Below are 12,697 nucleotides of genomic sequence, written 5' to 3'. Positions count from 1 at the left end.
GTTGGGTTTGACATGTTTGTCTACTGTTCCAATTCCCATTCCCCCCGAAACTTACAATTGTAAAACTAGGCCTAGAGAATACGTTGAAGATCTTGGTTTCATGCTTACATTTTTCAGTCCAAATCTAATAAAGAATTAATAATTTGAAAGGGTCAATCTGCAGTTCAAACAATAAAGCACTCATCCGGCCACCGCTCTGGGTAAACAGCTTACTGATGGGGCTGGAGAAATGTAACCTCTCTCAAATTCATAGACTGGGATATAAATGCAAGGACTGACCATCCATTTGATCAATAAGATAGTTGTAACCATGTTTTGAAGCTATACAATGTTTGTTCACAATTAGATTGTTTACAAACAATGGAGTAGAACAAGTTTATATTTTGGGTTCTGATTGGGTTAAACTGTTAAACTAAGCTCAATAAGCAAAAACAAGTTGTATTTTTCAAGAATCAATATAAGTAGCCTACATAAAAGTTTWAAAAAATTGCAATCTATGATTGCCACGTAAAAAAAATCTGGATTCTTACAAATTATTAATCTCTTAAAATATAATAGTCCCTAATAAACAAATGAGCAAATAGACCTAGGTACACCAAATCCAGCCCGCATTAGGCTATGCTTAATCATGTGTACCTTAATTTGGGAGAACGGACTCGTGGTAATGGCTGGAGCGGAATTGTATCAAATACATCAAACATGGTTTCCATGTGCTTGATGCCAGTCCATTCGCTCCRTTCAGCCATTATGAGCCGTCCTTCCCTCAGCAGCCACCAATGCATCTCAGTAACAGTTGCAATAAGACCAAGTACTGAATACATTTAGGGCAGGGGTCCCCAATTACAGTGCCAGTCATAGTGAAGACTATGAAATAACACATATGGAATCATGTAGTAACCAAAAAAGTGTTAAACATATTTTATATTTGAGATTCTTCAAAGTTGTCACCCTTTGCCTTGATGACAGATTTGCACACTCTTGGCATTCTCTCAACCAGTTTCACGAGGAATGCTTTTCCAACAGTCATGAAGAAGGTCCCACATATGCTGAACACTTGTTGGCTGATTTTCCTTCACTCTGCAGTCCAACTCATCCCAAACCATCTCAACTGGGTTGAGGTTGCGTGATTGTGGAAGCCAGGTCATCTGATGCAGCACCATCACTCTCTTTCTTGGTCAAATAGCCCTTATACAGCCTGGAGGTGTTTTGGGTCATTGTCCTGTTGAAAAACAAATGATGGTCCCACTAAGTGCAAACCAGATGGGGATGGCGTATCGCTGCAGAATGCTGTTGTAGCTCTGCTGGTTAAGGGCGCATTGAATTCTAAATAAATCACAGACAGTGTCACCAGCAAAGCACCCGCATACCATCACACCTCCTCCTCCATGTTTCATGGTGGGAACCACAAATGCAGAGTTCATCCGTTCACCTACTCCRCGTCTCAAAGACACGGCGGCTGGAACCAAAACTCTCAAATTTTGACTCCGACCAAAAGGACAGATTTCCACCGGTCTAATGTCCATTGCTCGTGTTTCTTGGCCCAAGCAAGTCTCTTCTTCTTATTGATGTCCTTTAGTAGTGGTTTCTTTGCAGCAATTCGACCATGAAGGCCTGATTCACACAATCTCCTCTGAACAGTTGATGTTGAGATGTGTCTGTTACTTGAACTCTGTAGCATTTAGTTGGGTTGCAATTTCTGAGGCTGGTAACGCTAATGAACTTATCCTCTGCAGCAGAGGTAACTTTGGGTATTCCTTTCTTGTGGCGGTCCTCATGAGAGCCAGTTTCATCATTGCGCTTGATGCTTTTTGCAACTGCACTTGAAGAAACTTTCAAAGTCCTTGAAATTTTCCGGATTGACTGACCTTCATGTCTTAAAGTAATGATGGACTGTCGTTTCTCTTTGCTTTTTTGAGCTGTTTTTGCCATAATATGGACTTGGTCTTTTACCAAATAGGGCTATCTCCTGTATACCACCCCTACCATGTCACAACACAACTGATTGGCTCAAACTCATTAAGGAAAGAAATTCCACAAATTAACTTAACAAGGCAAACCTGTTAATTGAAATGCATTTCTGGTGACTACCTCATGAAGCTGGTTGAGAGAATACCAATAGTGTGCAAAGCTGTTATCAAGGCAAAGGGTGGCTACTTTGAAAAATCTCAAATATAAAATATATTTAGATTTGTTGAAGACTTTTTTTGTTACTACATGATTCCATGTGTTATTTAATAGTGTTGATGTCTCGACTATTATTCTACAATATAGAAAATAGTACAAATAAATAAAAACCCTTTAATGAGTAGGTGTCCAAACATTTGATTGGTACTATATATAAACATTGTTTTTCCTCAGATAACTTGGGTGGCCAAATAAAATCACCCCCCAAGCTGTATTTGGTATTGGGGAAACCTGGTTTAGGGAAAAATYCATTTGAATGCAATCACTTTTTGCAGTAGTGGAAAAAGTACCCAATTGTCATACTTAAGTAAAAGTAAATATATGTTAATAGAAAATGACTCAAGTAAAAGTGAAAGTCACCCAGTAAAATAGTGCTTGAGTAAAAGTCTAAAAGTATTTTGTTTTAAATATACTTAAGGATCAAAGTAAATGTATTTACAAAAATGTACTTAAGTATCAAAAGTAAAAATCACTTCAAATTGCTTATATTAAGCAAAGCAGACAGAACAATTCTCTTGTTTTTTTTATTTATGGATAGCCAGGGACACACTAAAACAGTCAAACTTCATTTATAAATGAAGCATGTGTGTTTCGCGAGTCCGGCAGTTCAGAGGCAGTAGGGATGACCAGGGATGTTCTCTTGATAAGTGCACGAATTGGACCATTTTCCTGTCTTGCTTTTGGGTGTCAGGGAAAATGTACAAAGTCAAATGTACATTATTTTGTTTAGGAATGTAGTGAAGTAAAAATAAAAGTTGTTAAAAAATATAAATAGTAAAGTACAGATAACAAAAAACTACTTCAGTAGTACATTAAAGTATTTTTACCTAAACACCACTGACTTTTTCACAGCATCCCTTTTGATTTAAAAGACAACTTTGCATTATTGTTTGCCCATTGAAGAAGTTGTCAGATTGTTACTTTTTGGACCTGAATGCCAAACATTCAGGAGATAAAGGTGCTCAAAGTTGACCCATTTTGCATACCCCACCCTACCATGAGACATCCATGTCTTCATCACTGGAAAAGATAAATGGTTGAGTTTGATATAATTTAAAAGCTTACAACAGGGTTGTCAAACTATTTAAAATGTCTTGATGGAAGAAAAAAAAAGTCAACTATCGTAAAACGTGTGAACAAAATAAAACAAATCATATTTGCATACGTTGTAGCTTAGACCCTATTTTACATCATCTGAGATTTGTGTTGTGTCCGCCATCGGTTGAGACACAACATGCTCTTGAATACAGGGAGGGTGTCATTTTAATCAGAAACATAATTCATAGAACGGACCAGTCTCTTAGGACCACTGGAATTAATCTGGTCCACCATTGACATTTTAATTGAATTGAAATTGTAACTTCTAAATTACTACCACAAAGATGGCCGCCGGTCCACCCACCGTCGAATGTCAACTTATATGGTCATGTCCATTCTATTACCTACTGAACAAAAATAAAAAACACAACATGCAACAATTTCAATGATTTTACAGAGTTACAGATCATATAAGGAAATCAGTCAATTTAAATAAATGTATTAGGCCCCAATCTATGCATTTCACATGACTGGGCAGGGGCGCAGCCATGGGTGGGCATAGGCCCACCCACTTGGGAGCCAGGTCCATCCATTGGGGGAGACTGGCTGAATGGGTTTTCCCCCACAAAATGGCTTTATAACAGTCAGAAATACTCCTCAGTTTCATCAGCTGTCTGGGAGATTGGTCTCAGACGATCCCGCAGGTGAAGAAGCCAGATGTGGAGGTCCTGGGCTGGCGTGGTTACATGTGGTCTSCGGTTAGACGTACTGCCAAATTCTCTAAATTGACATTGGTGTCTTATGGTAGAGAAATGGACATAAAATTATCTGGCAACAGCTCTGGTGGACATTTCTGCAGTCAGCATGCCAATTGCACACATCTGTGGCATTGTGTTGTGTGACAAAACTGCACATTTTAGAATGGCCTTTTATTGTCCCTAGCACAAGGTGCACCTGTGTAATGATCATGTTGTTTAGTCAGATTCTTGATATGCCACACCTGTCAGGTGGATGGATTATCTTGGCAAAGGAGAAATTCTCACTAACAGGGAYGTAAACAAATTTGTGCACAACATTTGAGAGAAATAATCTTCTTGTGTGTATTGAAAATGTCTGGGATATTTTATTTCAGCTCGTGAAACCAACACTTCACATGTTGAGTTTATATTTTTCTTCAATATACAGTACATTTCTATGATTTCAATAGGTTTCCTATGGAGAATTGACAGTATAATATAAAACAGATATTCACATCAACATTCTCTGATGTCTGGACCTCAAACTTTTGATGTACCATTTGAAAGTTAAAATTTCAAATTGTTTTCCTATTTTAGTACATTTATCAGCCAAAACATGGCATCCACCCTGTATTCAAGAGCATGTTGTGTCTCAACCAATGGCGGGCACAACACAAAAACCTCAGATGATGTAAAATAGGGTCTAAGCTACCACATATGCAAATATAAAAAATAATTAGAGTTAATGCGTTTTTAGATCATTGACATAAAAGGTTAAAAAAAATCTAGAAATTATCGAATAGTTTGACAACCCTTTTTGTAAGCTTTTAAATGCTTTCAAAAATGGTGCCGGAAGAAATGGCAGCCGTTTTACAGGCGCCTAACCAATTGTGCTATGTGTTTTTTCTCGCGTTATTTGTAACTTATTTTGTACATAATGTTTCTGCCACCATATTTATGGCAAAAAAGAGCTTCTGGATATCAGGACAGCGATCATTCACCTCGGATTAGACTAAGATTTTTTCTTCAACAAGCAGGATGTATAGGATGTACTTCAGACACCCGACAAGGCCAAAATCCCTGTCAATGGCAAGAGACGCAGGTACAGAGAACACAGAGTGGGGTGCCTCATAAGGATCCGCTGATGGCGAGTGGGAAATCTGCCTTTACCGTCAGTATTACTTGCCAACGTACAATCATTGGACAATAAATTAGACGAGATACGATCAAGAATATCCTACCAACGGGACATCAAAAACTGTAACATCTTATGTTTCACAGAATTATGGCTGAATGACGACATTGATATTCAGTTTGCGGAATATATGCTGCACCGGCTAGATAGAACAGCACACTCCAGTAAGACAAGGGGGGGAGGTGGGGGGGGGYGGTTTGTGCATATTTGTAAACAACAGCTGGTGCACAAAATCTAAGGAAGTCTCTAGATTTTGCTCGCCTGAAGTAGTGTATCTCATGATAAGCTGTAGACCACACTATTTGCCAAGAGAGTTACCTATATTTTTTATGGCTTTTTATTTACCACCACAGACAGATGCTGGCACTAAGACCGCACTCAGTCAGCTGTATAAGGAAATAAGCAAACAGGAAACCGGAAACCGCTCACCCAGAGGCGGCGCTCCTAGTGGCCGGGGACTTTAATGCAGGGAAACTTAAATCAGTTGTACCTCATTTCTATCAGCATGTTAAATGCACAACCAGAGGGGGACAAAATATAGATCACCTGTACTCCATACACAGAGTCGCATACAAAGCTCTCCCTCGCCCTCCATTTCTCAAATCTGACCACAATGCTATCCTCCCAATTCCTGCTTACAAGCAAAAAATAAAGCTKTAGTTGAGCAGGTTGACAGAATTCAACATGATTTTTAATGAAAATGTTGTGCAATGGTAGTCTACAAAGCTTGTCAAAATGCTGAAATTGTACTGGCAAGTATAGCCTAATATCGGGTAACAAACAAGACCGAAACAAGGTTCCACAACAGCCTACCACAACATCATTGAGTGGCAGCTGAATCACACCTTTAGCAAACAATTATTCTGCGTTATGGCACACACAGACACAAAGTAGTTGGGCAGTAAACAACAATACACTTACCTCTAATCTGCAGAGGTTCGCATTTTTGGACCGTGACTTCTTCTGAAGGTAGATGGAAAACCATCTCCTAACTGTAAATTTCTGCATGTTCGTGTCCATTGTGTGCCCCGCTTCAGATCTGCATTGGCAGTTTGCCTTTGCTCAACACCTAAATCCAGATCAGTACACAACAATAGAGAAGGATTTAGTTTCCTCCCAGCCACTCTCTTCTAATCCACTTCCTATATGGCAGATAAACAACCACCAGGAAAACCAGCGATTTGGTCACTGTTGACACCACTGCAGTGTCCGTCCGTCCTTGCTACAGCGCAATGCTTTGATATGCACAAGCATTTCGCTACACCCGCAATAACATCTGCTAAACACGTGTATGTGACCAATACGATTTGATTTGATTTGACAGTGCCATCCAAGCAGCAGTGATTCTGGCGATTACGGTCCTCAGCACCCGCCGCTATCCCTTTTGTCCTGCTGAATCAGCACGGTGCAGTCATGCAATGTGAAGCAAGCGAGGGCTCCCCTCCTCCCCAACATTCAGCTTCTTCTTTTTGCGCCCAATCAAACAGGACTCTCACCGTTGATAGTAGAGAACTCCCCCTTCTCTGACAACAGAGAGCAACTAATCCACATGTTCATGATACACCCCTACCTCATGTAGATATCAAGGAGGGTGGACACAGACTCAGAGAGCAGCATGCAATGTTGGTATGAAGCCCAGTGAAATKATGAGACGTCTCATCTGTTTTCAGGCATGTTAGGGATGCATGGATCACAGGTGAATGTTGTGGTGTTTTTAAGGCTGTGTTTACACAGGTAGCCCAAATATGTACATCCTCCCAACCTCAGAATAAATTAAGGTTGGAGTGTCGGCTGATTAGTGTCTGCTTCAAACAAGGATCAGCTAAGAGGAAATCAGATTTTAAACATTGATGCCATATTTATAATTTTATAAAATATATCCAACTAATTGTACAATAAAGTGAGGGAATTATTTCCACTGAGGTCCTATTTTTTACATAAATACATATACAATTACATGGATACAGACATATTACAGAGATACCTGAAAGAAAGGTTATACTGTTCACACATTAACCAGCTTTTGACATTCTTTTAAAAAGTTGTTATGGTTGGTATGGGTTTGAGTTGCTGTGGTAGTTTCCACACAACAGCACCAGTATATAAAAATGTTCTTACCACATATTCTTATTTAAAACAGTGCATTTTAGAGACTCTGGCTATGGTATTATACTGGTGGACATCTCTAACAAATGAAAAATAGTTGGACAGAAGCTAGGGGACTGAGTCTGTGATAATTCTGTAGACCAGACCAAGTGTAATTAATACTACACATTTTTTTCCACAGATAGCCAGCCTATCTGGTTAAAATGCTCGACCTTCAGATGCGTATGAGGGGGAGTTTAAGTACAATTCTTACAAGCTTGTTTTGGCTGATTTGTAGTTTATTCTTTAGATGTTTGGGGCTGCTGGTGAATCATGATGTGCAGTCATAATCAAAGTGACACTGGACTAGCACACTTGCCAGCATCTTAACTGTGTCTATAGCTAGGTTTCCATCCAATTGGCAAAATATTTTCATGCCAATATTCTAAAATCTGTATAAAAACAATATGCACATTTTCCGTCAAATTGACTTGTTGCAGATAAAAGTCTGTGTGTAAATACGTAGCGCGCATAAAAATCACTTTTGCGGTTAAATTCCCAGGTTCTGATAATGTTGCTTAGGTATAGTGAATGTGCCCACTCTGGTATTTGCACATGCACTCTAGTCAACAGCGCACAGATACAGTGCGGGTATAGTTTACATGATGAGATTATTATGGACAAAGGTGCGAGATAATTTTTTATTGTCAAACGGCAGTCAAGCATTGATCATCATGTCACCAGAGTAAGACCATCGATATTTATTGAAAGGAGCATCAAGCTCATCACCGTGGACTTTCACCACCCTATGAAGTTAATCATAATTTGTTTAATTAATCTGTAAGAAATTGCATGCTTTCCCATGATGTTGTAAAAAAAAAAATATCTGACATGTACGTTACTCACATAAAGGTTGGATGGAAACCTGGTTAATGTCAAGCCATTTTGAGGATGCTGAAATTATATTTTGGATGAACGTGCCCATGCCTACATCAGACTTTTGCAGTAGCCTAATCATATTAAAATATTGTGACTGGTTGTGTTTATGCTACATATAAAAGGTAATACATTTTAAAAGTTATATGACAACTATTTAGGCTATATTGAAGCGTTAGGTTCTAGGTGTGCGAGGAATAGCTGCCCAGATTGGAGGAGGCAGAGCGCACSTTAAGCTTTCCTGAATAACTGGGTCTGCCGGGAACATATGTGGTCACATTATTGTAGGACGACTTGGGAGAATAATGATCTGCAACAGGAAGCACATCTCAGTATCAGAAGTAAAAATACAGTCAGACTGGCCTGCTACTCTGCGTTTCTAACCCTTGTAAACTGTCGAGAGTAGACCCACAATTGATCCAAATGGAATTAAACATTAGAATCACAGAGCTTTTGCGCCAATATTCAAATGACATTTCACTGCAGCCTAAAGTAAAAACATGTTCTCACTTGAAAATAATAATGCTATTATTCATAGTATTATGGTGTTGTTGGCTAGTCTAGGTAGGATAATTATATTGTCCCTAAACAAGATCAATAGGGGAGCTTTTTGAGCTGAACGTCTCATGTCTTSATTGTTCTTTCATGCACAATGGTGCACCTGGCCTCCCCGCTACCTATCAAACTATTCTTATTTGTTCTTGTGGATTCATATTGAACATTGATGCAGCTTTGAATGCTTTTATGTGTGGTATGATTGGTAGTTAGCCTATTGCAGATCTGGACAAATGATCCACCTACCACTATTGTCACTAAGAATGGTGGACAGAGGGGCAGGATAGATACTTAGACTGGTAAACTATATTGACCTGTGGTATAGTAAAAGTTGGCGTCTGGAAAAGTGTAGTGCATAAGGGAAGTACCAATACACCTTGCTATCGGGAGGTGCATGCAAGCACGAGGAAATTTGGCTAGGATGTAAGAAATTATATAGAGTAAACCCTGCAAATGAGCGAATGTTAACCTGGGAAAAAACGCACTACCCTCCACGGTGCCCAATAAAAAGAAACACAACCGCCCCAAAGCAAAAATAAATAAAGTTAGACAACCCTCCCCCTTTTTTGACCCCCCCCCCACACACCCCAGTAAATTTCGAACTGTCCCCAGGAAGATGATTAAGATAAAATGCAAACAACCTTTACAAAATTAGAATGCCTGTAATATAACCTGGTAAATCACTAATTTGAAATGTATAACCCATGTACTCAATTGAAATGTACAATTCATCTTGATAGTGTGCACTAAGAATCCTAACTTGACCTCTTAGGAGTAGCTCATTATATAATGTACATTAGTTAATCAATATGGGAGCCATTATGAGGAGAACTCCATTAGGCCGTAGAGGGTCGTCACAGCGCAGCTACAAATGCATAAACAACTTTGAATAGGTTTACTGTGTAGAGATTGTTAATGAAATTATGCACACACTTAGCTAGTTTATGCAATGATGTATTAGGCCTACAATACAGTGAAAGTATCGCTGTAACTGGTTAAAGTGGTACCTAAGCCAATGCTTTGTACAAATCTGATGTTGCATACAGAGCCACACTGAAACCTTCAGATAGAACATATTTTCTCCTTCTGCATGTGCAGCTTAGAGGTAGTGAGTGAGGTGAGAAATACCCATTGCAGTGGATCAGATTTTTTTTCACACTCAAATGTTCCACATTCATCAGAGCATGCTTACAGTATATGAACATCCAGACATAGTTTATGTCAGGGACTGTTGGGAATAGATTGCACTTGTACCAGTACAATCAAACAGTGGTAACAGTTGTTACCAGCCCTATAGGGACGCTTGCTTCTGTTCTCACAAAGGGGACAATGCCTCTAAGAATAACAAGCTTATAATTAGCAATGACCCAGTCCCAGACTCACCAGGTCACCGTCTGATCTAAGCCTGATCCAGAGGCTATGGGGAGGACAGGACACCAGACGTTGTCAGGGGGCATAAACAACTTTTCATACACCTGTAAGTTAAGGATAATGATATTTTCACCAAATCTTGTGAAAATGTGTCACTATTTTCCAGAAGCCTCTACAGTTGTTTGTTTAAAGCAGAGCAGTACTTGTATAGTCGTTAAAAGGCCTGCATACACTGTATGTGGTGAATCTTCAGTAAATGTGAACATTTCCATAATACCTCATTCCTTTGGACAACACAAGGCATGAATTATTTCTGTCTCTGGCCATCTGTGGGACAGACTGCAATTTATTACACCCTGGTGGGTTTTAAATTCCTAAACAAGACTGCTAAATAGCTAATCAACTGGCTACCCGGACTACCTGCATTGACCCTTTTTTAAAAACGAACTCTCTTGCACTGACTATGGACACACACACTGGACTCTACACATACTGGACTCTACCCACACAGTCACACATACTTACACTGACACCCAAACACACGCTGCCGATACTTATTTTATCCTTACCTACATGCTCAGTACATAGCTACCTCAATTACCTCATACCCCTGCATATCAACTCGGTACTGGTACTCCCTGTATATAGCATGTTATTTTCTACTCCCTATATATGGCCATCTTATTTTACTCCTTATTTTTGTTTGTTATTCACTGTCACTATTTCTATTTTATTGTATTTATTATCTTTAACTCTGCATTGTTGGAAAAGGACCCGTAAAAAGCATTTCATGGTTAGTCTACACCTGTTGTCTACGAAGCGTGACAAATAAATTTACACCCTGGTGGGTTTTATATTTGCAAATAAAAAACAGAAACATCTGAGTGATTCTACGAGAATCTGTCCATATGTTAATATCTTTGAAATACTACAAATAACGAGATAACGAGTCATCCACAAAGGTGGTAATTGCACAMAATATCATACCTAGAAAAAGCCAAAGACATACTTTAGATTGGAATTTCATGGAGTACTGTCTGACAAAGGTAATAAAGGGCTCAAAACCAATCTTTCATATCTTTGAAGAGTCACTGCTGTGAATATATTCCATATTGGTGTGACTTCAAAAGAATGTCAGGATTTGACATGTAAACCCACTTTAAAAAGTCAACACCCTACTTTGCAATGATAATGTCAAGACTTCAAAGTGCATGCTTTAGTGGATATAAGCAACTAAAAATTTTCCCCTTTGGAGCAACCGTACAGCAAAAGTGTTGCGGTCTGTTTCTCAAAACAAACATCAGAAAGGATTTCATTCAAAAAGCTTTACCGTGTCTTTCTTGACATACCCGCTTTCCATACAGTAATTTACCTGGAAAGGATTGAACCATCTTATATCTGACTGGGATTCATGATACAGAGCTGTTCCCCCATTAAAGTACATTTTCCTAGTTGCAATAATGTCCTTAGAATCTGTTCAATATGTATAAGACATGTCTATAGGCAATTTCTTTATTTTAGATTCACAGGGTGTGAAAAAAAATTCCGTCATCACTTCAGTTTGTATAGCAGTCATATGGACTGAACATAATTGTACTGGACATGATCCCACTCTGAGAACACAGATGGAAGGTGGGAGTAATCATGCAAATATTTCCTCATAGTTCTGTACAACACCAGTAGGTTCTAACTACTTACATTGACATATTGAGCACATCACATAAGGCAAGTACAGTCCATAATAATAATAATAATAATTTGGTGTGTGCTTATATTTTTCCTATTTCACATGTACAAGTGTGTATTAATACAGATTTTGTTTTTGCACACTTTTCCCTGAGACTCCTTCCGAGTGGGGTCATGGCCAGGGCCTGGCATTATCAACAGCGACCCTGGCACAATTAGGGTTGAGTGCCTTGCTCAAGGGCATAGACATAGTTTTCACCTAGTCGGCTCGGGGATTCCAACTAGCAACCTTTCGGTTTATTCGGATCCACATTAGCATATGGAACATTTCTGGGATCTTTTATTTCAGCTCATGAAACATGGTACCAACACTTTACATGTTGCATTTATATTTTGTTCAGTGTAATTTACTAAATTACACTGTTTTGCAATGAAGGTCCACTGTAGCCCCAACAGCACTCTGTAGGGTACCACTATTGTGTTGTTGGAGGACAGCTAGCTTCCGTCCTCCTCTGAGTACATTAACTTCCATACAAAACCTAGAAGGCTCATGGTTCTCACCCCCTGTCATAGACTTACACAGTAATTATGACAACTTCCGGTGGGTATCCTCCAACCTATCAGAGCTCTTGCAGCATGAACTGACATGTTGTCCACCCAATCAAAGGATCAGAAAATGAATCTAGTACTGAAAGCATAAGCTACAGCTAGCTAGCACTGCAGTGCATAAAATGTGGTGAGTAGTTGACTCAGAGAGAAAAAGATCATAGCTGTAAAGTTTTGAACAAATTCATTTCTTCTAAAGGGAAGGAGGAACAAGAGAGAGGGAGAGAGAGATAGCTATATTTCGGTTTTTTTCTTCTCACTTTCACAGCTAGCAAATGCAGGTAGCTAGTTTAGCCGACTCAAA

At 39.2% G+C, this 12,697-nt stretch overlaps 1 protein-coding gene across 1 annotated transcript in view; it reads right to left on the bottom strand.

The window, feature by feature from the left end:
* The window catches only part of LOC111978824 (ribosomal protein S6 kinase alpha-2), a 45,181-nt gene extending 38,578 nt beyond the window's left edge, over nt 1-6,603 (bottom strand). Inside the window, exon 1 of the mRNA XM_024009077.2 lies at nt 6,076-6,603. Coding sequence (XP_023864845.1) covers nt 6,076-6,174 — 99 coding nt within the window. The 5' untranslated portion in view covers nt 6,175-6,603. The remainder of the gene's footprint in view (nt 1-6,075) is intronic.
* Between the last annotated feature and the right edge of the window lie 6,094 nt (nt 6,604-12,697).

This window comes from Salvelinus sp. IW2-2015, linkage group LG18, assembly GCF_002910315.2.
Source record: "Salvelinus sp. IW2-2015 linkage group LG18, ASM291031v2, whole genome shotgun sequence".
Taxonomy (NCBI): domain Eukaryota; kingdom Metazoa; phylum Chordata; class Actinopteri; order Salmoniformes; family Salmonidae; genus Salvelinus; species Salvelinus sp. IW2-2015.
The sequence above is the reverse complement of the archived record's forward strand: the minus strand, read 5'-3'. Positions and strand labels throughout refer to the sequence as shown.